The sequence below is a fragment of the Hydra vulgaris genome, chromosome 03 (genome assembly GCF_038396675.1).
Source record: "Hydra vulgaris chromosome 03, alternate assembly HydraT2T_AEP".
NCBI lineage: Eukaryota > Metazoa > Cnidaria > Hydrozoa > Anthoathecata > Hydridae > Hydra > Hydra vulgaris.
In genome coordinates, this window is record NC_088922.1 from 24,227,501 (window position 1) to 24,254,869 (window position 27,369).

A 27,369-nucleotide genomic window follows, 5' to 3' on the forward strand; every position below is an offset into this window, starting at 1 on the left:
CTAAAATAGAGAATTTGTGTGCATAAATTTTCCTTTAATCAATTAAAAAAGCTAATAATTTTTTAAAAGCTATTTTGTTTTTTTTCCTTTATTATTAATAATTTGAGCTAAAACCTTGATTAAAATTTATCCAAAAAAATATTTATTATAAGTTTTTATATTACTTATAGTTTTAAATTTATTGCCATAATTTTCAAACTTAGATCTTTTTTTTAATTTTTTTTTCAGTTCTTTATGACTTGGTTTCGGCAGGAGACTTTATAAATGCGAAGCACATCCTTGAGACTATGAAGGATCCATACTCTTTTATAAATAAATATTATCGAGGATATAATACGCTGTTGTATTGGTAAAAATTTAATGTTGTTAAATATTTATTTTGCATCTGCAGGTGTTAAGGCCTACATTTTTTGTCTTCTGAATCTCTAACAGTAATAGTCAACTTTCCAACCGCTTTCCAGACAATTAAAATCATTTACCTTCTCTACTCAACTTATGTCTTATTTCAAATCCTAGTTAGTGCTCAGTTTCTCCACATTCACACTTAAGTGCTTCTGATAATGGTTTGATCTCTCTAAAACTATTATCTCATTCTTCTTTATCATCAGAATCTTCCTATCACCATACCTCTTACAACTACCTTAAGGCTGAGACTCTTTTCATAGCTTTCTTTGTGATGGTCCTTGGGTATAAATCTTTCGTTTTCCTGCCTACAAATGTGCTTCTTATCTAACTTCTTAGATTCAGGCTGGCATGGAATCTTTTATGCCCTCTCGACAATTTCAAATCAAGCCTCACTCTTTTCTATGGTTTTCCTTTAATTGAGCAGTTGTAATTTCCAATTGTTATCATTACTTTCATATCTATTAGCAAAACAAGTCTCCAGAAAATAAAGGACTGTTTACTACTGCTAGAAACCATTGTAAAAAGGTTTTGTCTAACACCAAAGCCCGCTATTTTCAGGTCACGAAATCTTGTATTTTCATCTCAAAAACTAGGCTCTCATCTTAAAGGCAAAGGTGAATTAATTGCTAAGAACTTCTTATCAATATCATCTCTTGATTCTAATAGTGGTATACATGATATAGCTAACAAACAGGTTAATTCAATGTCTGACCTTCGTATCACTCAAGCTGTATCTAAAGTTATTTACTGCTTAGACTCATCTGCAGCTTGTGGTCCAGACAACATACCTGTTATAGTCTTGCACAAGTGTTCTTCGGAGCTGTCGTCTATACTTTCAAAACTATTTAACAAGTGCTTATCAGAGTCTTGTTTTTTAGACTGCTGGAAAGTAGCATCTGTTATCCCTATTTTCAAAAATTCCGGAGAGTAATCTGACTTGTCTAACTACCTTCCCATTAGTCTTCTTCCTATCATAAATAAGGTTTTTGTCTTTAGGTAACAAACACTTATTCTCTTATCTTGAATCTAATAACTTACTTTCTGATCATCAATATAGCTTTCAATCTTCTTGTTCTACTGCTGATTATTGGTAATGGTAATAACTGATTTTATTGTGCACTAGATAAATGTGGAGAGGTTAAGAAATATCTTGACATTTCTAAGGCTTTTGATAAAGTTTGGCTTGCTGGTCTTCTTCATAACCTGTCTTCTTATGGTGTATCATGTAACATCTTTAAAATTATTGAATCCTTTCTTACCAATTGTAGTATAAGAATTGTCCTTGATGGATAACGCTCTTCTTTTTTTCCTGTAAATTTAATGGCTCCTTAAGGTTCTATCCTTGGCCCTATACTCTTTAATTTATATTAACGATCTCCCAGAAATTCTTACATCTAAGGTGGCACTGTTCGCTGATGATTCTACCATTTATTCTTATCTTGATAAAAAACCTACACTTTCTTTTTGCATGGAGGGGGCATTTGAGCTTGAAAAAGATCTCACTTCTGCTACAACATGGGGCTCTCAGTGGCTAGTGAACTTTAACTCATATAAAATTCAATTTTATCCGTCTAATTGTTGTTGTAACAATCTAGATTTTTCTATATTTATAAATGGTAATGTAATTAGTCATCTGCCCTTCGTCTTCTAAGATCAATTCTTACTTTCAATCTTTCTTGGAAACCATATATCAGATTCATTGCAAAATTTGCATCTGCTGAGGTTGCATCCTTTATTCTTCTATTCTTTATCTCTATAAATCTCAAATCCGTCCTTGTATGGAATACTGTTGCCATATCTGGAGTGGATCTTCGAAAGATACTCTTTCTCTTTTAGACAAAGTGCAAATATACATTGTAAACATAGTTGGACCTGCACTAGCAGCCAACCTATAGCCATTGCCACATTGTCGTAATGTTGCTTCTCTTTCTCTTCTATAAATACTATAATGGACGCTGCTCTAAAGAGCTAGAGTCTCTTGTGCTATCTATTAAAATTCATTCTTGCGTTACTTGTCATTCAATTAATTCTCATCCTTTAACTGCGAGTGTTCCCAAATGTTCCAAAAATTCTTATTTATCCAGTTTTTTTCCTCAAGCATCTTTGGAATTCGCTCTCTTATCTTGATTTCCTGATTTATATAATTTACAATCTTACAAATTGTCTGTTAATCATTATCTTGCTTCATAAACTTTGTCTTTTCTCTTTTAGTAACTTCCAACTCTAGTAGTGGTTGCTTGCAGCCTTGTTGGAAGAGAAGGTGTTTAAAAAAATAAAATAGAATTAATTTAGAGTTTTTAATAATTATTAAATTGTTTGATAACAAAATTTTTATTTCGACTAAAACTTATCAAGTAAAACTAATCGTAACTTATTGTTCTAAAGCGTAAAATAAACTATTTTCTACTTTTTTGTATGTATAAATTATTTTTAATTTTTTTATATATAAATTCTAATCGAAAAACATTTATTTGATGATTTTACAGTTTATACAGAGTTTGCTAAATTATTATAAAATAAACAAAAAATCGCAGCAAGTTTTTCGAACATTTTTCGAACACAAGTTTCATGCATACATTATACAGTATCGGACAAAACATGGTGGACAAACTCAAATTTAGAACAAAAGTTGCTCAAAAACTAAAAAAATCTAGTAGAGTAATTGTACATATTAATTTTTAGTTTATTATGTTCTTAACAAAATTTAAAATGTTTGAATCATACTAAGAATTACAAAAAAATTTATATCACATTTTTCTCAACAAACTACATTTTTCCTTGGACAAAACAAGGCGGACAAATCAAAACGATGCTTTTTTTACAAGATTTCATTGTCTTTATTCAATTTGCCGTATTCTTTTGTTTTCACTTTTATCATAACATTACTCTAAAATAATAAAATAGATTTTGGAATGTCTGACCAATTATTTTTTCAATTAAACTAAAAATAGATTTATCTCGTGATATATGGAAATTACTATATTTCATAAATTGCTACTTAAAATAGCTTACGCCAAATTAGGAAGTGTTTTACATGAAAATATTATTAAAGATTATAAAAGCGGACAATGTCAAGAGAGCTAACGAAGCAAAATTGTTTTTTGGAATGCCTGCCAATAAACCACTAACTTCTTTTAAAAATAAAAAGCTAAGACTTGCGTTTGCCAAAGCACACCAAAATTGGACTGTAGATCAGTGGAAAAACATACTTTTTAGTGATGAATCAAAATATAACCTTTTTGAAAGCAACTGCAAGAAGCGAGTCTGGAGACCAAAGGACACCAGATTCAATACTAAATATACCAAGAAGAGCGTTAAGCATGGAACGTCTGCTATGGTTTGGGGATGTTTCTCAGCACTAGGAACTGGTCCTATTCACAAAATTAATGGAATTATGGACCGCTTTGTGTACATAGATATAATGGAAGTTCTCATGTTACCACATGCTGAATGGGAGATGCCCCTAAAATTGATTTTTCAACAGGACAATGATCCCAAACATACCTCAAAAATTGTAAAATAATGGTTTAAGGACAAGAATATCACCATAATGGAGTGGCCTGCACAAAGCCCTGACTTGAATCCCATAGAAAATTTCTGAGAAATAATTGACAATAAGATTGAGCGTGCAAATGTGAAGAACAGTGAGGAATTATTTGAACAAATCGAGAAGGCCTGGCGAAAGATTGATATGAGAATTGTTGACTCATTAATTGAGTCTATGCCTAGAAGAATGAAAGCAGTAATTAAAAGTAAAGGAGGTCCTACCAAGTATTAAGTTAATTTTTGAAGTTTTTTGAAATATAATTAGTAAATTTTCAAAATTTTTTGAATTTTCAGTTGATTTTTTGAATGTCCACCTTATGTTGTCCAAAGAAAAATGTAGTTTGGTAGGGAAAATGTTTTATAAAACTTTTTTAGTGATTTTTAGTATGATTCAAAAGTTTTAAATTTTGTTAACAACATAATAAACTACATAAAAAATAATATGTTCCATTGTTTTACTAGTTTTTTTAAGTTTTTGATCAACTTTTGTTCTAAATTTGAGTTTGTCCACCATGTTTTGCCCAATACTGTAGTTCAAAGATTTTAGATATTTACAACAGTAAGTTTAAGCCATTGTTTATTTGTGCCATTTACATGTGTTTAATAAATTTTAATGTTGTAAATTAAGCAGATTTTTTTTTTGTGGATTAATTTAGTTTAATTTTTTTTTGATTATTTAGGATTTATTGATTTGTTAATTGCTTGAATAATCCAATTTTTTTTTAAATGTTCTATAAAATATTATTAAATAAAATATTATTAAATTTCTGTATAATACAAGCAATCTTGGCATTGCATACAGCATTTTATTATATAAAACTTGTCAAATTGTATATAATGTTCACAACTGTATATAATGTTCACAACTTTATTGTCAAAATAAAAATATGCAATATGAAAATATAAGAATTTTTATATTTTAATAAATATTTAATTTAAGTGCAAGTATCAATGGATATAAAGATATTGTTCAACTTCTAATAGACTATAAAGCTAATGGGCAACCAAATGCTGAAAGTGGACTTACACCTCTCTATGCTGCATGCTATCATGGCTATTATGATGTTGCTGTTCTACTTTCCAAAGCTTTTCCAAAACAGTTGGCAATGCCAAATTATTGTGATCTTACATTACCTTTACATGCTTGTGTAATGAACAACCAAGAACATATTTTAGAATACTTACTAACTCTGCGTAAACCAGCAATTTTAAATGGTAGGTATTGTATTAATTAGTAAAACAAAATGTATAACATATCTAACCTTGTGCGTAAAAGAATATTATTCATTCAGCTTTGTGCGTAAAAGTTTTATTCATTCAGCAAGTTTATTTAACATATAAGAGGTTTTATTTTGAAAAAAAAAAAAGAAATTTTAGGAAGTTAAGGAGCAGGGATGGTTTATTTAGGATGGTGTATTTTCTAAAATAACTTTTATTATTTTTATTCAACTAATCCTTACCTTTTATATATTTTAGCAGATCAGTTTGCCCTTTGTGAGAATGATATAAATTCAGATGTTTCATCAGTTGTTTCATCAGATGTTTCATCAGATGTTTCATCAGATGTTTCATCAGATGTTTCATCAGATGTTTCATCAGATGTTTCATCAGTTGTTTTATCTTCAGATTTTAGTGATGGTTATTATTCATTAATTTGCTCAGAATCCAATAGTCACATGTCTGGACATGTCTTGCATATACTACATGTGGTAGTAAACTAATGATAGAACTTTCAATCAATCTTATATAAGGTTGTATAAGACTGAGAGGGAGAGTTGCAAAGAAATTATAATTATAAAAAAAGAAAATGAATCTCTGGAGCCTTGTGAAAGTGAATTTTTAAAAATATATAACATTATTTGTTGTAAATTCAGGTTTAAATCCTCTGATTTTTTGACTCTTTTAACTATTTTTCTTTTTTTCCTTTTTTCTCATTATCCCCTAACATTAATGTTATTGGTGACTTAAATGCTCATCACACTGAATTTTGTCTTTATGAATTTCACATTTAAAAAAAAAAAAATACTCAGATAATTAACTTTGTAATTTGTTTTCCAGTCAACTATAATTGCTTACCATTACTAGCCCTTGCTTTTAAAAACTAAAACTTTTATTTTTTACTTTTTCATCTGATTCATTTTATCATCATGATTTTTGCTACATTCTTACAGCTCACTGACTGAAACTACTATCCTAAAGCTGACTGGCTGAGACTACTATCTTAAAGCTGACTGACTGAGACTACTATCTTAAAGCTGACTGGAATTCTTTTTGTGATTTTCTTTATGATGGTCTTTGGGCTAATGTTTTTTATCTCTCTGCTGAAAGTTGCACTTTCTTTGTAATCTGGATTTTTTTGTAATCTTCTTAATATAAATCTTAGGAATCTATAGGAATTATAATTCTATAGGAATCTTCAACAAGGAATATACAACAATCACTATAAATAATTCCTTTAGAAGGTTTTTTTGTAACTCCTTTGTAATCTCCTGATTATTTATATATCAGACAAGCATAAAAACTTCACCCCATGATTATCAATTTCTTGTGGGGCTGCTTTATTTTAATTACATCTTTGAATCTTTAATTAACAAATTCTAGTGTTTCATTTTTAGCCTAACATCTTTGAAACTAATCTCTCTAATTTAATCTAGAAAACTCTCTAAAAAACAACAAATATTTTAATTCTTTGTTTCTATTGCTGACTTGAAAACTATTTTAACAGAAAGGTTGTTGGTTAAAAAAAATTGTGGGTTAGACAAAAGAGAATGAGGCAAAGGCTTTTTCTTTTTTTCTTTTAACATATAAAAGGTTTTTGATAAAGTCTGACCAGTTATCTTTTCCATAGGCTTGCTTCATATAGTGGATTTGGGAAAGCTTTAAATTATTGAATCATTCCTTTTTAACTCCAGTATTAAAGTTTACTTAGATGAGCCACTTTAGAATTAAAAATTTACTTAAATGAGCCAAGTTTATCAGGAAGATAATTAATTTAGAATAGAAATAACGTAGAATCCTTCATTGATCCAGTGTTGTTTCTCATCTATATTAATTATCTTCCTGATCATTTACCTCTAAAGTGACTCATTTGCTGACGACACAATTATATACTCCAGTCTTGACAAAAAAATCATCACTTTTCTATTATAATAGCTGTTATAAATTGATATATATATATATATATATATATATATATATATATATATATATATATATATATATATATATATGTATATGTATATATATATATATATATTGATGAAAAGTTTAGTAGTAGATAGTTAAGAAATTTGCCTTCAATTCACTGCATAGTTATTTGTAATTTTTTTAATGTCAAAACATTTCTGAAAATCAATTTTTAATACCATGTAAAAAATATCTTTTAATATAACTAATTTGTTTTTGCAATTTTTATTTGTAGTTTAATTTACTTTTTGAAATGCTTATGATTTCTAAACACTGTTTAGATGTAAAAGTGAAACAGCTGTTTTTAAGTGACTGTTTTAAAATTTTAATTTTTTTTTATATATAATTCACCTCCCCAAGGCCGAGAAGGCCACTACAGATGAGGAGGCTACTTGTGGTTATAACCCTCTCTCAACTCTTTAACTCCGAAACATGATCCTTGACGAACAAGGCTGCTGCGCGGAGAAACAAGTTGAGCGCAGTATTACCAAGGACGTGGCGGGAATCGAACTCGGAACCTCTTGCTAATGAAGCGAGCGCTCTACCACTACACCACTACCGCATTTAAAGCGACAAAATTTAAATTTAAGCGACAAAAAATTTTTAAAAATTTTTCTATGCAATCGTTGTAACGATTAAATTTTATTTCAATATTGTAATGAGTTTTAACTGCATAAAGTTTTATTCAAACTTGAAAGTGTTAAAATTTTTTGGATTGAACATTTTCAAATAAAAAATTATGCATAAAAAAAACAATTGCTAAAAGAAAAGTTTTTTTAACAACACATTTATTAAAACAATTTAAATAACTTGATTTAATTTTCTTTTTTAATTACAACTTAATAAATAGTTTTTGAATAAGTAATTTTTACAAATACCTTTAGTTCAATAGTTAGCATTTTTTTTTATAAAAAAAGAAATTAGGCACACAGGCTAGTACTAGGTTTGTTGCATATGTACACAGGCTAGTACTAGGTTTGTTGCATATGTACACAGGCTAGTACTAGGTTTGTTGCATATGTACACAGGCTAGTACTAGGGAGTTTTAATCATTTTAATGGTCCTTTTTCCCTTTTTTTTCTATTATACTTAATAATCGAATATTAATTTTAATAATCAAAAAGTTTTTGAGAGTTTTTAAGTTTCTAAAAATTAATAATTGTCTGCGTATTAAGCACCTACAAGTATTTTTTTATAAATAAAAATTTTTCAAATTTAAAAAACAGTAAATTAGCTGTTAACAGCTGTTTTTAAAAATTTTAAAACCCTAGAAACTACTGTTTATGAAAAACACTGGTTTTTCATAAAACCCTAGAAACAACTATTTTTTAAAAACCAGTGTTTTTCAGAAAACTTAGAAATGCTAAGCTTGTCAAAGTTATGAATATCTTTGTTTTTTTTCAATTAATTGTTTTTTTTAAAGGTAATATAAAATTAAAAAACAAACAAACAATAAAAAAATTAATATAAGCAAGTTGAGAATTGCTAATTTTTTATTAAAAATTATTTCTATAAATAAACTCATTGTTTTGTTTCATTGTGAATTAAAAACAAAAAAGAGAAACAAAGAAAAATACACACATTTTACTTTTTTTATTTTTAACTAAATATAGTTAAAGTATAGTTTACTTTTTATAAAAACATTTATAAACTGTTTTTCTGTTGTGCTGGCAGAAATCTCTAATTACTTTTTCTTAAAAAAACTTCTACATATTCTTAAATTAAAAAGTATTCAAATTTTAATGGAATCCAGTTAAGCCACTAGGTGGTTGCCTAAGGTAGCAATTTTTTTAGTTAGCTACATGAAAAATCAAATTATAATAAATTGACTCTTTCTTGTAATAAATAGATTGAATAATTTCTTTAAAGGAGTGTAAAAACTGGGAAAGTTACTTATTAACATAGAAACACTATTAGAAATTGCAGTCAATTTAGAGATACCTGCACTTTTCAAACCTGGACCACTTGTATCAGAATAAAGAATTAACAATTTACATATGAAAAAGATAATAAATTTATTTAAAAAACGAATTGAGGCCTTGTTATAAAGCACACTACACTAAGCTATTTATGTAATGATAAAAACTTTTTTGTTTGGGAATATTTAAATAACTTTATAGATATTCTTAAGCAGTATTTTAATGAATTAGTTAATTTTTATTTTAACAGTTTTTTAATGAAGTGGTTTATCAATATAATCAATTCAGATAATATAAAAATAATAAAGTTTGAATTTTTATAAAACTATTTTTTTTTTATCAAACAAATCAAAATATTCAGCTGCATAAGAAAAACTATTGTTTTAATACAATGTAAGCAAAATGCAAAAAAATTGCATTTTTTTAATAATTTTTTATTATTTGCTTGAACTTCATTTCTTTCATTACCTCGAATATTACTAAATTTTCTTTTTATTTTTTTATAAATCTAGGTTTAGCTATGAATTTGAAGAAACCAATAGTAGAGTATGGCTACCTCATATAACACTTCTATAATATCAGAAAGAAAGTTTCCTTAGACATGCACAAGCTATGGATTTTAGCGAGACCATTATAAATTGTTCATTAAGCAAATTTTATTTCATTTTTATGTTTAAACCCACAAGGCTTTTATTTAATCTTTATATTTTATTTTTTATAAAAATGAAATGATTTGTAAACAATAAAAATGTGTAAAAAAACATACTTTGAAGTTGTTTTAATAACTGTTATGAAGGTATTGACAACCTTCGTCACTCAAGCGTGCAACTATTGCAAAGATAACAACCATACTTCCTCAAGCGTGCACAGTAAGGAGATATAAACTAGCAATTCATTCAACAAACGCCAAGAAACGATGTTTACCAAACAACTTGTTTTACAAACTGGGATGCGTCTAGCGTCCTAGAAATATATAAAACAGTAGAGTTGGAGTAGAGTTAGGGAGAGTTAGAGTCATAGGGGAGTTGCATAGTGGCGCTCGATGAACAAATATATTTTACTTGTGTATATGTGTTGATAATAATATATGCAAGAAGGATAGCAAGTTAAGATCTATAGTATATTATATATATTCAATGCAAAGTTATAGCGTAACATGCACTGAAGCACTGCCCGGATGCACTGCCCGGATTCGAGTGGATTTCATCTCTGCTTGGACCGATCAATTCAGGGCTGTAAGTAAAGATTGACTTTCGTTTAGTTCACCTTTTAATACATTAAACAAAACCTACAGTTATTATATGAACTAGATATAATATTGAAATTAAACATTGATACTTACGTATGAGTCATTTACGATCGCGTAAAATCTGCCTGTTCTCCGAATCTAATCCGTGTTCCGATACCGCCAATAACTCTCATAACTCTCTCAACATTTCCTCCTCTGACTTGAACCACGCATTAGGCTTATCTGTAACTAACCCAACAAATAGTACAGAAAAAAACAATATGTCTCTAGAACAAATCATAGAATGCTTGGTAACAAAACTCATTCAAGAATTGCAGCCTAAATCATTTAAAGGAGCGGAAACTGAAGATATCACAGAATGGTTAACTAGTTTCCGTCGCATTGCACTCCACAACTAATGGACAGACATGAGAAAACTAATTTCATTCCCCTTATATTTAGAAGGGAGCGCTTTAGTGTTTTATGAAACCCTTCTTGCCCACATTAGAAACGATTTCCACCAACTCCAAGAACAGTTCCGGCAATATCACGACAATGCAAACATTGTATGGAATCAAAAAATGGAACAGTTTAACTTAGTGCAGGATACTGACCTCACTTCCTTTATTAACACCTTAGATAAGCTGAGCCAACAACTCGGTATAGACAGAGAAACAAAACTGAACTTATTTATCAAAGGCCTGAAGCCCAATCTACACGATGCGTTAAAACTTAAACAACCAGTCAACTATCAAACTGCAGTAGCGTTCGCTAAATTACAAGACACAGTTACGTCAGACTTAACCATCACCCGGCTAGAGGCTAAGTTAGATGCACTCTTAACTCCTCCTAAACAATCTATTGTGGCTACTACCTACCGCGAGTTCCCTGACTTAAACCATAGAATTGTGGAATTGCAAAAAGAAGTAGAATCATTAAGGCGAAACAATAACCTTCTTACCCCACACGGAAAATTTCGTCCAACCTAACATAATCTGCATACCAGTGACGGTCAGGTTATATGTAATCGATGTCTAAGGGTAGGACACACCCAAAGATCATGCTCCAAGAACATGTCCCAATACCCAAAGCAAACTCATTACCAACAGATATCGCCACAACCCAATCGCTGGATCCCTAATATCCAACCCTCGACCTCATCTAATAATATTCCTTCCCCAAATTGACAATTCCAAACCAATATGCCAAGGAATAACTCGTATTCAGGTAACCGTACTTCCCAACGACATGCCAATGCACTCAAATCAGATCCTGAAGATGACCCTGGTTCTGAGATCTGGGGTAAAGTATATGAAATCATGGTGTTTATTTTCATGGACACGGGTGCCAGATGCAGTGTATTGGATGAAATTATATTCAAAAATATCAAAACTCAAGTGGACAAACCACTACCCTACTATAGTGTTTTAAAAACAGCTAATGGAACGCCACTCCATATCCATGGAAGGACTCTATGCTCCATCGATATTGGAGGGAAAATACTTGCACATGTTAATCGCTAAAAACATAACCTACCCAGTGATTTTGGGATATGACTTCATGAGTCGATTTAGCGTTGAATTAAACTGTGGGAACCACCTGGTTAAGTTTGGGAAAAGATTCAATGTACCCATGATTTTGCAACCAATTGACGATAAATTTGCCATAAGAGAAATTATTAATGATATGACAATTGGCCATAAAATGCAAAATAAGGAAACTGATGACAAGAGGACGGCTGATCCAGAAACTTCAATGAAAGATGGCTTGCGTAATTACCACTTCGAGAATAATAAGCCTTGTAGTAAGAGATTTCAACACCCTTTGTCCATCAGGTGGAGTTATACCGTCTCATCCGCTACCAAGTGACTGTTCTCAACATTTTCAAGATATAATGTTTCCTTTTGAGACACCAAAGAAGATGGCTGTAGAGTTTGCTGCTACGGTATGTGTAACAAAGGAAATGAAGGCTGCACCCAATTGTGAAACCATTCTTACCATAGCGCAAGCCTCAGAAACAAAGGACGACTGTCTCTTCATACCAGAGACAAATATTTTTGAAGAACAAAATGTACATGTCTTTCCTACCATAAACCATGGTGAGTCTAGCCAAGTTAAGCTTCATATTATTAACCCATCACCGAATTATCTGACCATTAGGAAAGAGTGATTGGAGTAATTGTCCCGCTACCCTCCAAAGTTCCTGATCAATACAGTGCTCGATCACCACAGGATTGATGAGTTTGTTAGAAGCAAAAACTAATGACGCCACGTTAAACCCTGAAGAATGTCTTCAACTATTGACCTCTAACCATCGTGATTGGGATGTCCATCTTCCCGCAGCAGTATACGCATACTGTACTAGTATTTCCGCTAGTACTGAGGACACACCATTTAGGTTGACTTATGGCAGAGACGCTTTATTATCCCATGACACTACTCTACTACCGAGAAAGGACCCAACTTACAACACTGACTTACTTGTTCAATGACTCCTGACGGGTTTGAGATTATCACGTAACCTTGCAAAGGAACATATTCAAAAAGCGCAGACAAAAATGAAACTCCACTACGACCAAACAGCTAAAGTATATCCGTTTCAGGTAGGACATAAGGTATGGGTATATACACCAATCACAAAAAAGGGTTTGGTGAAGAAACTCACAAGTTTCTGGCACCGCCCGTTTCATTTAATCGAAAAAACATCTCTCGTGACTTTTAAAGTCGAAAATATGAACAATAAAGAACTAGCTACACCAATTCATGTGTCTCGTTTCAAACAATGGTTTGGCTTTGAAGAAAAACCAACAATGGAGATAACTCAAAACGCCGAAGTTCTCATTGAGGCCACAGAAACAAGTGACGAATTCAACTTTGAAGAAACTAACCAAGAAACACATGAAGAAAGCACATGCGCCCCTGAAAATGAACCATCTCTAGAACAAACTCACGGAATTGGTTCTGATATACAGTACTGTGAATAACTTTTAGACCACTTGTATAATTAGACGTATTTACAATTTTTTTTTTATGTAATTTTTTTAAAGCGTACTTAAGTTTAATAATATATAAGAAAAGTTGAAAGAATATATTATTTTGAATAAATAAACAAAATTGATTAGGAAACATGAGGGATTTGTTTGTTTATTTATTAAAACGATGTGTCATAACAACTACATCTAAAACAGGATATTCGAAGAATGCTGTAAAAGAAATCATTAAAAAGTTTAGAGAAACTGGCTCCCTTGAAGATAAAAAGAAAAGTGGTAGACCTCCTAAGCTAACTAAAGATGACAATAAATATTTAAAAACCTTATCTTTAAGAAATACAAAGAAAGCATCAACCAAGCTGGCAAAAGACATTAATACAGTAACTGGGAAAAATGTCAGCTCTTCTTTTATTTGATGGCACCTACTTAAATTGGGATTAAGAGGGTGTGTTGCAATTCGAAAACCATTATTATGGTGTGGCAATAAAAAAAAATGACTTAAATATGCAAAACAACACAAAGATTGGGCCCAGGAAATGTTTAATTGGGTTCTGAACACCAATGAGTCCAAATTCGAAATTTCGGAACGAAAGGACGTCAATATGTTTGAAGAAGAATTGAAGAAGCCTATCAGCCTGAGTGTTTAAACCCTACTATTAAACACAGAGGAGACTCTTTACAAGTTTGGAGCTGTTTGTCTTCATCTGGAGTAGGTGATTTGATCAAAATAGGGGGGCGACTCACCAGGGAGCGTTATGTGGATATCCTAAAGCACCATGCTGTATCATCAAGAATGAGACTAATAGATCATAATTTTATTCTGCGGCAGGACAATGACCCAAAACATTGTTCCTGAGTGGCAAAAAATTATTTAAATGAAATGGCAGAGAAATTAATACTGGAATTGATGACCTGGCCTCCCCAGAGTCCAGTTTTGAATATAATTGAGCATATTTGGGATTACCTGGACAGAAAGAAGGTCAAACATGCTCCCCAAAATGCTGAAGAATGTTTTGAAGTACTTTAAAGAGAATGGCACAACATACCCCAGGATTTTATAACTAACTTGTATGAATCTATTCCCCGACGAATATTGGCTGGAATTGAGGCAAAAGGAGGATGTAGTAAATGTTAAGAGTTTTTTATGAAGTTTGACATTAAAAGTTTGTAATTGTTCCATATTTTGTGTGAAAATTATATTAGCGAAGTTTATGATTGTACCAAAGTACACCTAATCGGAGTCTATCAGTTACCCACAATTGACACTTGTTCACACAACATGCATTTACTCAATGACTCTGTTAAAACATATATAGCCGATATGTATGTCTATTGTTCACAAACCACGAAAATCCAACTTTACCATTGCCACGCTGAAAGAGTCACACTTACATGCTGCACCAACTTTTTCAATCAACACTCAGAAGAACTAACATCTAAGAAAATAAAAGTAACACCTGGAGAGTGTCTGTCAGCAATGAACACCAAAATATCAGTATATGGTGCATTACAAGAAATTAGTTCTACAATATGGAGGACCGTGGTGTCTGACCAATATCATTGCGCCTGGATGTGTACAAAAACTGCCGAATTTAAGCATTTAACATGAAAATTTACACAGGACAAATCACATGACGAGCTGTGGTTATTGATCAATACGTGATAAAAAGTTCTTGTTACTACTTTTTGGGTAAATGCATTCCAGGAGAATGGCTGGAATCTATAATAGTTTTGGGACAAACTAAACATAACAAAGAGGTGATGGAAAAGTAAGGTAACTACACATATGAACGTATTGGCAATTTTGTTTTAATTAGAAATCTCAAAGTGGGAGGAGCAGTATAGCTATCCGAGCAACAAGGCCGAGTACTTACTCTTGATAATGGAATGCTAATAAAAAACCCAACATTCCCTGGGGATATTTTTGAATGGTATAAAGCTGCTGCTGCAAATTATTTAAAGTGGATGATTGGGCAGTTCCTGACTTCATCAGCCTAATGGCTTCACCAGTCCCCAGGCTGGTCTGACTGTCGTAGAAGTTGGAGATGCCTTGTTTATATCCAAGTGCAAAATTACAGTAGTTATTCGTTATAATCAGAAAATAGGCAATACATGTTTTGAATATTTTCCAATCACACTACTTCGATCAAATATAACTTACTTTCTAGAAGTTAATGATAGAAGATTAATACAAACTAGTCCCCGAATACCATGTGAATTAAGACCCAAACACACATACCTACATGACCCAAAGCTAAACACAATATACAAAGTAATGGCCACAGGACAAGTCAAAGTTGTAGAAACTCAATTTGACCATGTTCTGCCATCTCCCAAGGATCCTATCCGTTGCATACGAAGGTACAGCAAAGAATTTTTGGTTAAGAGACCACAACGACTTTCACCTTATACAGTTTTACAGTTATTATCTGGTACTCACAATTCTATTCAAATGCTCAAAACTATTAATGATACTAATGGAGGTGATGTTCTAACAGGTATTGGTACAGCCCTGGTACAAGCGGAGGCAGTCAGATAATCAACCTGCAAGATAAGCAATGATGCTGTTTTGCAATGATTTTTATGAAGATGTTTTTTTGTGTTACTGTTTCGCAATGATGCTGTTTAGCATAATGATTTTTTATGATGCTGAATTATATGACGATATCACGAGTTTTGATGTTGCTGTACAATAGTAATGCGTTTTTTTTCAATGGAATTTATAAACATGTCGTTTTGCAGCAATGCAGTTTTGTTATAATATGTTTAGTCCAGGGATGGACTTTTCCCGTAAGTAATGTTACAAGGTAACAACCTTAGTCACTCAAGCGTGCAACTATTGCAAAGATAACAACCATACTTCCTCAAGCGTGCACAGTAAGGAGATATAAACTAGCAATTCATTCAACAAACGCCAAGAAACGATGTTTACCAAACAACTTGTTTTACAAACTGGGATGCGTCTAGCGTCCTAGAAATATATAAAACAGTCGAGTTGGAGTAGAGTTAGGGAGAGTTAGAGTCATAGGGGAGTTGCATAGTGGCGCTCGATGAACAAATATATTTTACTTGTGTATATGTGTTGATAATAATATATGCAAGAAGGATAGCAAGTTAAGATCTATAGTATATTATATATATTCAATGCAAAGTTACCGCATAACATAACACAAGTGTTAAAAACACAAACGTTAATAACACAAGTGTTAATAACACATTTTAATAACATAAGCATATATCAATCATTTTGTAAAAAAAAAAAAAATTATTTTACATAAAAACAAAAAATGTTTAGTATACTACTTGTTGACAATTTAAAAAATAAAAAATAATTGCTATTTACAAAACTATTAATAAGTATTCAAAAAATAAAGCAAAATCTTTTTTATTCATTACGTTTTAGACAAAATGTTATTGTGTAAAATGTCGAGAAAACAAACAAGTATTTCAACATATTAAAAAATTGGAAGCTAACTAAACAATAACATTACATTATAACATTTCTATATTCTTTTGAGTTTATTCAATTAACTATTTTGCTGTATGTTAGTAAATTGTGGTTATTCAAAAAAAATAATGTTAAATAAAAAAAACTTTATGACGTCAAAAACTCTGTTGAGCAAATCATTACGCAATTTTTATTCATAACAAGGCCTGCAAATCCAAAATAATCTTTTACTTTGCTATTCTTGACATGGCAATACAATTAGTTGATAAAGAATTCTGTGTTCGGTTTATGGTTTTCCTTATACTTTACACAGTTTAACAGTTTAACACAAGTATAACTAACAAAGAAGTTATGAATTATTGCTTGGATCTTGAGAAAACTTTGCCTTGCAAAGATATAGATGCAGTTAATCAAATCAGTAAACTTAAATTCATTTCAAGGCAGCTTACAAAGTGTACTAAACTTTATATTGAAAAATAACTGTGTCTCTAACACTGTTATAGCTTTTGAATCCTATAAGAATCCTTTTGAATCCTCTGAGGATCCTTTTGAATCCTCTAAGAATCTTTTCAAATCTTTTGAGAATCCTTTTGCCACTTCTAGTTATTGTTGCTATTGGTGAGCAAAGCTTCTCTAAACTCAAAATATTAACAACATAATAGTGAACCTCTGTTTTACAAGACAAGCTTCTTAGACTACTCTTTTAATTAAATAGGGGATTATAAGAAACATAGAAGTAATGGAACTCATTTCTAAATTTGTTAAAACAAAAGCCCAATGTGTAAAGTTTTGAAACTGCATTATATTATAAAATTATACAAAGATATGGTTATGTACTATTATATATGAATAAAATTTTTATAAAATATTAGTTTCCAATAAATTTAAAGCTCCATTGCATTAGTTAAAATAAAAATTTATTATAAACAAGTTAACTGAGATTTACTAAATTTGTAATAAGACTTAATAAATGTGAAAAGTTTACACATATGAACAATATGTCTTATAAATTAGAAGAAAACTTTGATTAAAAACTGTATGAAAAAACAATCTATAAAATCTATAAAAAGAACCTATAGGAAGTAAAATGAAAACAAGAGGTTTCACAAGCATTAAAACTAAATTATGATTATTTTTTTTTAGAATTTAAAGCACGTCAGTATTATGTAGACATTAATAAACCAATGGGAAGTGGATTAACATGTTTACACTTGGCTGTGATGTATGGACATTTAAACATTATTCAGATGCTCTTGACCTGCAAACCTTTTAAAAAAGAATCGTAAGTTTTTTATTATTTAATTTTTTGGTTGACAGTTTTTAATTTTATAAAGCTTTTCCAATAAAATAAATCTATCAAGTTCAAGGCATAATGGTCAAACATATGTAAAGGAGTAGTCAAGGACATAGTACTGCTAAATAACAGAGGACAAAATGTCGGGTGGTTGAATATTCCAAGATGACTTACTAATTAATAATAAAATATTTGGTTGTGGATTAAAAGAAGAGGATTGCTATCATTTTCATATTGTTTAATTTAACTTCTGTCATAATATTTTTTAGAGAGGAAGAAAGTTTTCCAGGTTGTTTGGTTATTGATAAAGTATGTGATACAAAAACAGCATTTCATCTTTCACTAGTAGTAGAAAATAAAAATAGCTTAAAATGTGCAGAGATGTTAATTCAAAATGGTGCTGATGTAAACAAAATGTTTGATGATGATAATGTGTCATATACTCCTTTACAGTATGTATGCAAGAATGAAAAAGTTGAGTTTATAAGGCTGCTGAAAAAGTATAATGTTGGAGATATTAATGGGGAGGCTTTGAGCGAAGCAATAGCAAGGAATAAGGAAGAAACTATAATTGAGCTTCTGAAGGATGGTTAGTTGTAATAAAAGTTGATTATAATTTTTAGTGTAAGAATAAAATAATAAAAACAATGATAATAATTTAACAATAATAACAATTAATACAATAATAAACAATAACTCTTATGTTTGTAAAAAGTGTACAGTCTTTTGTATAAATATATTAAAAAGTTCAATGTTATAAGTATATATATATATATATATTCATGAAAAAAATATTTTTTTCAAAATAAAATTTAGTTCATACTTGAAAAAAAAATAATAAAAATGATTTTTCAAATAAGAACTTAGATTTTATTTGTAACTTTTGTTATAGTGAGATAAAAAACAAATGTTTGATTGATTTTTAACGTGTTAATAAAACAACTTTAATTACAAACAAAAAATAACTTTAATTACAATGCGGTACTTGAAATGACGCTAGTGATGCAATATACCTTCTAACAATGCAAAATATATTTGCTGAGTTGAGTTACTTTGAAATGTGTTACGCGTTTTCCCTATGCAGAGAAATCTCGTAACAAGGCCTGATATATATATATATATATATATATATATATATATATATATATATATATATATATATATATATATATATATATATATATATTAGGGGTATGACTAAAAAGCACATTTCATTTTTTCAGAAATGGCATAGCGGCAAAAGTTGAACTTTTACTTGTATTAACTTAAAACAATAATTTTTTCTAAATCCAAAAAAAACTCTCCCACCAGTGCAAATGTAAATTTGGTCCCAGCTGTCTAAAAATGCAAAAACTTCAAGTTTTTACATTTATAGTAGGGGCAGGGTCACTTAACAAAATTTCAAAAGTACCATGAGAGTTATTTTTGTAGCTTGACCTATCTACTTTTAGATTATATTTTGTTTTTTGGTAAATATGATGGGAAGAATTGATATTAACCATTTGCAATCATGTGTATATTTGAGAGGTTGGGGGGATGGGAGGCTATTTAAATATTTTTTTTATGTACTTTAAAACATTTTTGTAATCATACATTTTTTATTTAAAGAAAGACTATTTTATGGTTTTTATCAGTTGTTTTAAATTTTAAACAATGATAAGCTACAACCATTAAGTTTGCTTCTCCGTCTACTTTTGTTTCTAAAAGTTTCAATGAGGTCTTGACTAGAATTAGAAGCGTGTTCTACACTGTAATGTAGTACAAAAAGACCAGTGACAATTTTTTTTAAAATCTTTTCAGTTTAGCTGTCTCATCTTGTGATCTTAGTGTTGATGGTTATCTTCCTCTAATTCGTAAAGACTCTAATAGTCACATGCTTGGCCTGGGCATTTACATTCGTAAGAATTCACCCATTTGTCGTGAAACTAGGTTTAAATCCACAGACTATTCTTTTATGTGCTTTCGTTTAGCACCACTTCACTCTATTGCCTTTCTCTTTGTTCTATATCGCTCTCCTTCATCTCAAGACTACACACTTTTTGATGTTATTTATGATCATATTGACAAAGCCCTCTCTCTTTATCCATCAGCTAATATAATTGTTGTTGGTGACTCACCACTCTGAATGGCTTGGCTCTATTGTCAGTGATTCGGCAGGCATTAAAGCCCACAACTTTTGCCTTTCTCAATCCCTAACTCAAATAGTCAACTTTCCAACTCGCTTTCCAGACAACCCTAATCATCTACCTTCTCTACTCGACTTATGTCTTGTTTCTGATCCTAGTCAATGCTCAGTTTCTACATTCATGTATAAATATAAGAGAAAGCTCATAGTGGTATAAATATGCATAAATGTATTAGAAAGCTCATATAGTTATAAGATTTCTAATTGTATGATTATAGTTTTATGAAAATTATATATATATATATATAAATTACTATAATTTTCATCAAAATTTACAATTTGTAAAAAGCGGCTCTTAACAACTCTTAATCTTTAAAAGTGACAAAATCAAGACACTATGTAAAAACCATTAAATTTAGGTAAGGAAACTAATTAAATTTTATTGTTTTTTAAGAAACCGCAACTTTGTTTTTTATTTTTTAAAGAAAAGTAAAAACATTTTGAATGTTCTTTTTTTTTTTTTTTTACTTTATACATATTTTTATACATCGACTGCCAAATAGTTAGATCATGAAGTTTTGCTACATCGACTGACAAATAGTTAGATCATGATCAAGTTTTGCTACATCGACTGCCAAATAGTTAGATCATGATCAAGTTTTGCTACATCGACTGCCAAATAGTTAGATCATGCAAGAAGTTTTGCTACATCGACTGCCAAATAGTTAGATCATGAAGTTTTGCTACATCGACTGACAAATAGTTAGATCATGATCAAGTTTTGCTACATCGACTGACAAATAGTTAGATCATGATCAAGTTTTGCTACATCGACTGCCAAATAGTTAGATCATGCAAGAAGTTTTGCTACATCGACTGCCAAATAGTTAGATCATGAAGTTTTGCTACATCGACTGACAAATAGTTAGATCATGATCAAGTTTTGCTACATCGACTGACAAATAGTTAGATCATACAAGAAGTTTTGCTACATCGACTGCCAAATAGTTAGATCATGATCAAGTTTTGCTACATCGACTGCCAAATAGTTAGATCATGCAAGAAGTTTTGCTACATCGACTGCCAAATAGTTAGATCATGAAGTTTTGCTACATCGACTGACAAATAGTTAGATCATGATCAAGTTTTGCTACATCGACTGACAAATAGTTAGATCATACAAGAAGTTTTGCTACATCGACTGACAAATAGTTAGATCATGATCAAGTTTTGCTACATCGACTGACAAATAGTTAGATCATGCAAGAAGTTTTGCTACATCGACTGACAAATAGTTAGATCATGCAAGAAGTTTTGCTACATCGACTGCCAAATAGTTAGATCATGCAAGAAGTTTTGCTACATCGACTGCCAAATAGTTAGATCATGCAAGAAGTTTTGCTACATCGACTGACAAATAGTTAGATCATGCAAGAAGTTTTGCTACATCGACTGCCAAATAGTTAGATCATGCAAGAAGTTTTGCTACATCGACTGACAAATAGTTAGATCATGCAAGAAGTTTTGCTACATCGACTGCCAAATAGTTAGATCATGCAAGAAGTTTTGCTACATCGACTGACAAATAGTTAGATCATGCAAGAAGTTTTGCTACATCGACTGACAAATAGTTAGATCATGCAAGAAGTTTTGCTACATCGACTGACAAATAGTTAGATCATGCAAGAAGTTTTGCTGCATCGACTGACAAATAGTTAGATCATGCAAGAAGTTTTGCTACATCGACTGACAAATAGTTAGATCATGCAAGAAGTTTTGCTACATCGACTGACAAATAGTTAGATCATGCAAGAAGTTTTGCTACATCGACTGACAAATAGTTAGATCATGCAAGAAGTTTTGCTACATCGACTGCCAAATAGTTAGATCATGCAAGAAGTTTTGCTGCATCGACTGACAAATAGTTAGATCATGCAAGAAGTTTTGCTACATCGACTGCCAAATAGTTAGATCATGCAAGAAGTTTTGCTACATCGACTGCCAAATAGTTAGATCATACAAGAAGTTTTGCTACATCGACTGACAAATAGTTAGATCATGATCAAGTTTTGCTACATCGACTGACAAATAGTTAGATCATGCAAGAAGTTTTGCTACATCGACTGACAAATAGTTAGATCATGCAAGAAGTTTTGCTACATCGACTGCCAAATAGTTAGATCATGCAAGAAGTTTTGCTACATCGACTGCCAAATAGTTAGATCATGCAAGAAGTTTTGCTACATCGACTGACAAATAGTTAGATCATGCAAGAAGTTTTGCTACATCGACTGCCAAATAGTTAGATCATGCAAGAAGTTTTGCTACATCGACTGACAAATAGTTAGATCATGCAAGAAGTTTTGCTACATCGACTGCCAAATAGTTAGATCATGCAAGAAGTTTTGCTACATCGACTGACAAATAGTTAGATCATGCAAGAAGTTTTGCTACATCGACTGACAAATAGTTAGATCATGCAAGAAGTTTTGCTACATCGACTGACAAATAGTTAGATCATGCAAGAAGTTTTGCTGCATCGACTGACAAATAGTTAGATCATACAAGAAGTTTTGCTACATCGACTGCCAAATAGTTAGATCATGCAAGAAGTTTTGCTACATCGACTGACAAATAGTTAGATCATGCAAGAAGTTTTGCTACATCGACTGACAAATAGTTAGATCATGCAAGAAGTTTTGCTACATCGACTGCCAAATAGTTAGATCATGCAAGAAGTTTTGCTGCATCGACTGACAAATAGTTAGATCATGCAAGAAGTTTTGCTACATCGACTGACAAATAGTTAGATCATGCAAGAAGTTTTGCTACATCGACTGACAAATAGTTAGATCATGCAAGAAGTTTTGCTGCATCGACTGACAAATAGTTAGATCATGCAAGAAGTTTTGCTACATCGACTGACAAATAGTTAGATCATGCAAGAAGTTTTGCTACATCGACTGACAAATAGTTAGATCATGCAAGAAGTTTTGCTGCATCGACTGACAAATAGTTAGATCATACAAGAAGTTTTGCTACATCGACTGCCAAATAGTTAGATCATGCAAGAAGTTTTGCTACATCGACTGACAAATAGTTAGATCATGCAAGAAGTTTTGCTACATCGACTGACAAATAGTTAGATCATGCAAGAAGTTTTGCTACATCGACTGACAAATAGTTAGATCATGCAAGAAGTTTTGCTACATCGACTGACAAATAGTTAGATCATGCAAGAAGTTTTGCTACATCGACTGACAAATAGTTAGATCATGCAAGAAGTTTTGCTACATCGACTGACAAATAGTTAGATCATGCAAGAAGTTTTGCTACATCGACTGACAAATAGTTAGATCATGCAAGAAGTTTTGCTGCATCGACTGACAAATAGTTAGATCATACAAGAAGTTTTGCTACATCGACTGCCAAATAGTTAGATCATGCAAGAAGTTTTGCTACATCGACTGCCAAATAGTTAGATCATGCAAGAAGTTTTGCTACATCGACTGACAAATAGTTAGATCATGCAAGAAGTTTTGCTACATCGACTGCCAAATAGTTAGATCATGCAAGAAGTTTTGCTACATCGACTGACAAATAGTTAGATCATGCAAGAAGTTTTGCTACATCGACTGACAAATAGTTAGATCATGCAAGAAGTTTTGCTACATTGACTGACAAATAGTTAGATCATGCAAGAAGTTTTGCTACATCGACTGACAAAAACTTTTCAAAAACTTTTTCAAAAACTTTTTAAGCTTTTTAAAAGAAAACCTTTTAAACATTTTTTAGTCTTATAAATCAATTGAAAAAAAACAAAAAAACACTAAGTTTACATTTTATGGTAAAAGATGAACAAAGAAATATGTATATATATATATATATATATATATATATATATATATATATATATATATATATATATATATATATATATATATATATATATATAAAGGTATATATATATATATATATAAAGGTATATATATATATATATATATACACACACACACACACAACACACACACACACACATATATATATATCAGCCTGCAGAATTAGGAAAAATGAGGTCTGCAATATTTTGTCGACTTTAAACTGTTAGAGGTTTGGGTGTATACTTAGGCATCAATTCACTTATTTGTCAAGAAATCAGGTTTGAATCCTCTAACCATTTTTTTTTTTTTTTGTGCTTCCGCTTAGGACTTCTTTACTCAATCATCTTTCTCTTTGCTCTTTATTGTTCGTTTTTTTCTTAAGACTGCACTCTTTTAGATATAATTTTTCATCAAATTAGTCATTCCTTTTCTCTTTCTCCCCTTGCCATCATTGTTGTTGTTGGTAACTTTAGTGCTTATCACATTGAATGGTTTGGCTCTAACACCACTCACATTGCTGGCACTCTTGAACCCATGACCTCTGTATTTTTCAATCTCTTATTCAGATATACTTTTTGATTTGTTTTCCAGACAAACCTAATCGCTTACCTCCACTTTTTGATTTGTGTCTTGTCTCTGACCCTAGTTTGTGTTCAGTATCTCCCTTTTCTCATTTAGGTAATTCTGACCATGCAATAATCTCTATAAATCTTTTATCTTGTACTTCTTCAGACTCACCCTACCATTGCACTACTCCAACTGACCGGGATTCTTTTTTGTTATTTTCTTAGTGGCAGTCCTTACATCACCTTAATGCGCTTCTTACATAACCTCCTATATCCAGGCAGGTATCAAAGTTTTTATTGTTTCTTGTTGGTTTATAGTCAAACCTCACTCTATTCCATGGTTTTCACCTTCTTGCCCAGGCTTCTTACACAGCTGCTATACCTAATCCTTTTTTTTTCCATCTATTTAACAAGAAGAACTCTTGAGAACAAAATTTTTTTATTATTGAAAGAAACCAGTGTAAAAAGATGTTGTCTGATGTTATACCTTATCTGAGAAGTTAGCCTCTAGAAACTTTTGAAAATCTTCAACAGTATTTTTAACAAAAGTAAGTCAAATACTTCCGCCTCTAATTCATGGGTCTGATCTTATTAACTCTCCTTAGGATAACACCGAGTTATTTCCAAAGAAATTTTCCTATAATTCAACTCTTGAATTTTATTGCCATACTCTCCCTGCCATTTCAGTTACAATAACAACCACAACATCGTAAACAGTGAGAAAGTATTTTTTAACTTGAGCGTTTCCTAAATTACCTGGTTTGTTTGCTAATGTTAAGCCAATAAAACTTTCTTAACAATTCTCTAGTGGTTGGAAGCCTATTTGGAGCAAAGCTTGGTGGTGGAAAACCTTGTAAATAAACCTTTTTTTACCTTGCAGTCTGTCTTGAGTCTTCAACTGACACTGGTATTGTTTTCTGGCACTTTTTTCACTAAGCCACTGTTTGAAGTGTACAATAGTTCGTTTGGTAACACTGAGCTCAAGTAATAGTATTAGGTTGCACTGTAAACTATAAACATTATGCATAAAATTATGTTTTTTTATTATAATAATTTATTCCATTCTGAACATAAGTTGAAAAAAGATTTTTAGCAATAAAGACAAAAAAATTATTTAATGAAAATAAAACTTACTTTTTATTTGAAACTGTTATACTGAATATATATAGTTTTTATAAATCTTAGCATTTAATTGTTTTCTTTAGTTTCTTTAAAGTCTAAACCATCACACTAACTGCAAAAACACATTTAACAGGCCATGTTTTAAATGAAAAATGCTTAATGCATTAGCTTAACTCAATATTTGGCATCATAAAGATCTCTTTATATTTTTATTTTTTAAAGACTAACTTTTTTAAATTACTGCAATATTATTAATTACTGCAAAATGTTATTTAATGGCTTTTTTACTATTACTATAAAGGAATGTTTATTTTATTTTTTTAATATTAAATAATTAAATTTAATATTGCATTTTTAAAAATGTTCGATAGTAATAAATTTCTTTCTTTTCTCAACACTTTCATAAATGAATTAAAATATGTTAAATTTTTGAATTTTTAAAATGATTATTTCTTAAATTTCTAATTGCAGTTTTGTAACTACAAATGATTTTTTATTTGTAAAAAAATTAGCGAGTAACAAATAAAAAAATTGCGTTAATTTAATTACTTTATTAAAAGTTTTTTTTAACTTACGTTTTGTACAAATTTTTGATGCAGTCGTTTTATTTAAAATTTTATTTTGAGTAAGAAAAAAATGTTTAGGAAGGAAAACCGAAAAAACAATTGCAATAAAAATGAGCTAATTTTTTTTTAGAACAAATAAAATTTCAATATTGAATAATATTTAGTAATATTTTAAAATAAGTTTGACAGTTAAGTTAAACCCAAGCATTAACTTTAAATTTAATAAACTTAAATGTATTTTTTTAAATCAAAATTAAATTATATATTTTCTTATCAGAAAATTATACATTTTTATTAAATTAGTTTTAAATTAAGTCATATATTTTTTATCAAAATTAGATTATGTTTTTATGATCTTTGCTTCAAACTTAAAAAATCAATCATTACAATAAAACAAAAACGAAATAAAAATAAACTTATAATTTTATTTGAATTTTTTTCATTTGTAAATAGCGCTTATATCAAACGTAATTGCCAATCAAACTTTTGTAACAAATATTTTTACATAAACGTCATTCAAAAATTAATGTGACTTTTTTTAAAATTAGTTACTTCTTTTATCTTACCGCTTATTGAATAATTTAAAAGTTAAAAAATGATGAAAAATCACTTAACTGAAATCGCTTACTGCTTACATAAAATTGCTTAAGGCGTTTATAAATCGCTCTACAAGTAACGCTTTAAAACAAGGCCTGATTTAACATATTTGCAATTTGTAAAACAACAAAATAAAACTTTTTTAAATTTGAAATTAGTAAAACAAAACTTTTTTCGATTTGTAAAATTAAAAAATGTTATATATAAGTACCTAAAAACACCTTTACCTTTGAGTTGACTTTAATGTACCTTCTTTACCTTTGAGTTAACCCAAAAGCACCTTCTTTACCTTAGATTGACCTAAAAACACCTTCTTTATCTTAGAGTTGACCTAAAAACACCTTTACCTAAGAGTTGACTTATAGAGCTTTAAAATAAGATAAGCAAAATATATTTATTAGATAAATTTTAACAAATATTTTAATTTTTTCTCTAACACAGAAGGCCTTTCATATAAAATCTTCAGTTTTAAATAGTTTTTTTTTTTTTATTACCT

General features: G+C 30.5%; 1 protein-coding gene across 3 annotated transcripts in view; it reads left to right on the plus strand.

Annotated features, from left to right (window-relative positions):
• The window catches only part of LOC100214462 (leucine-rich repeat serine/threonine-protein kinase 1), a 194,574-nt gene that overhangs the window by 45,207 nt on the left and 121,998 nt on the right, over positions 1-27,369 (plus strand). For 2 of the 3 annotated variants that reach the window (XM_065792717.1, XM_065792719.1), the window contains exons 5-8: positions 229-349; positions 4,892-5,166; positions 17,866-18,004; positions 18,286-18,605. In XM_065792717.1, coding sequence (XP_065648789.1) covers positions 229-349; positions 4,892-5,166; positions 17,866-18,004; positions 18,286-18,605 — 855 coding nt within the window. Of the gene's footprint in view, positions 1-228; positions 350-4,891; positions 5,167-17,865; positions 18,005-18,285; positions 18,606-27,369 lie in introns of those variants that run through there. The other variant, XM_065792718.1, reaches the window with a different exon arrangement.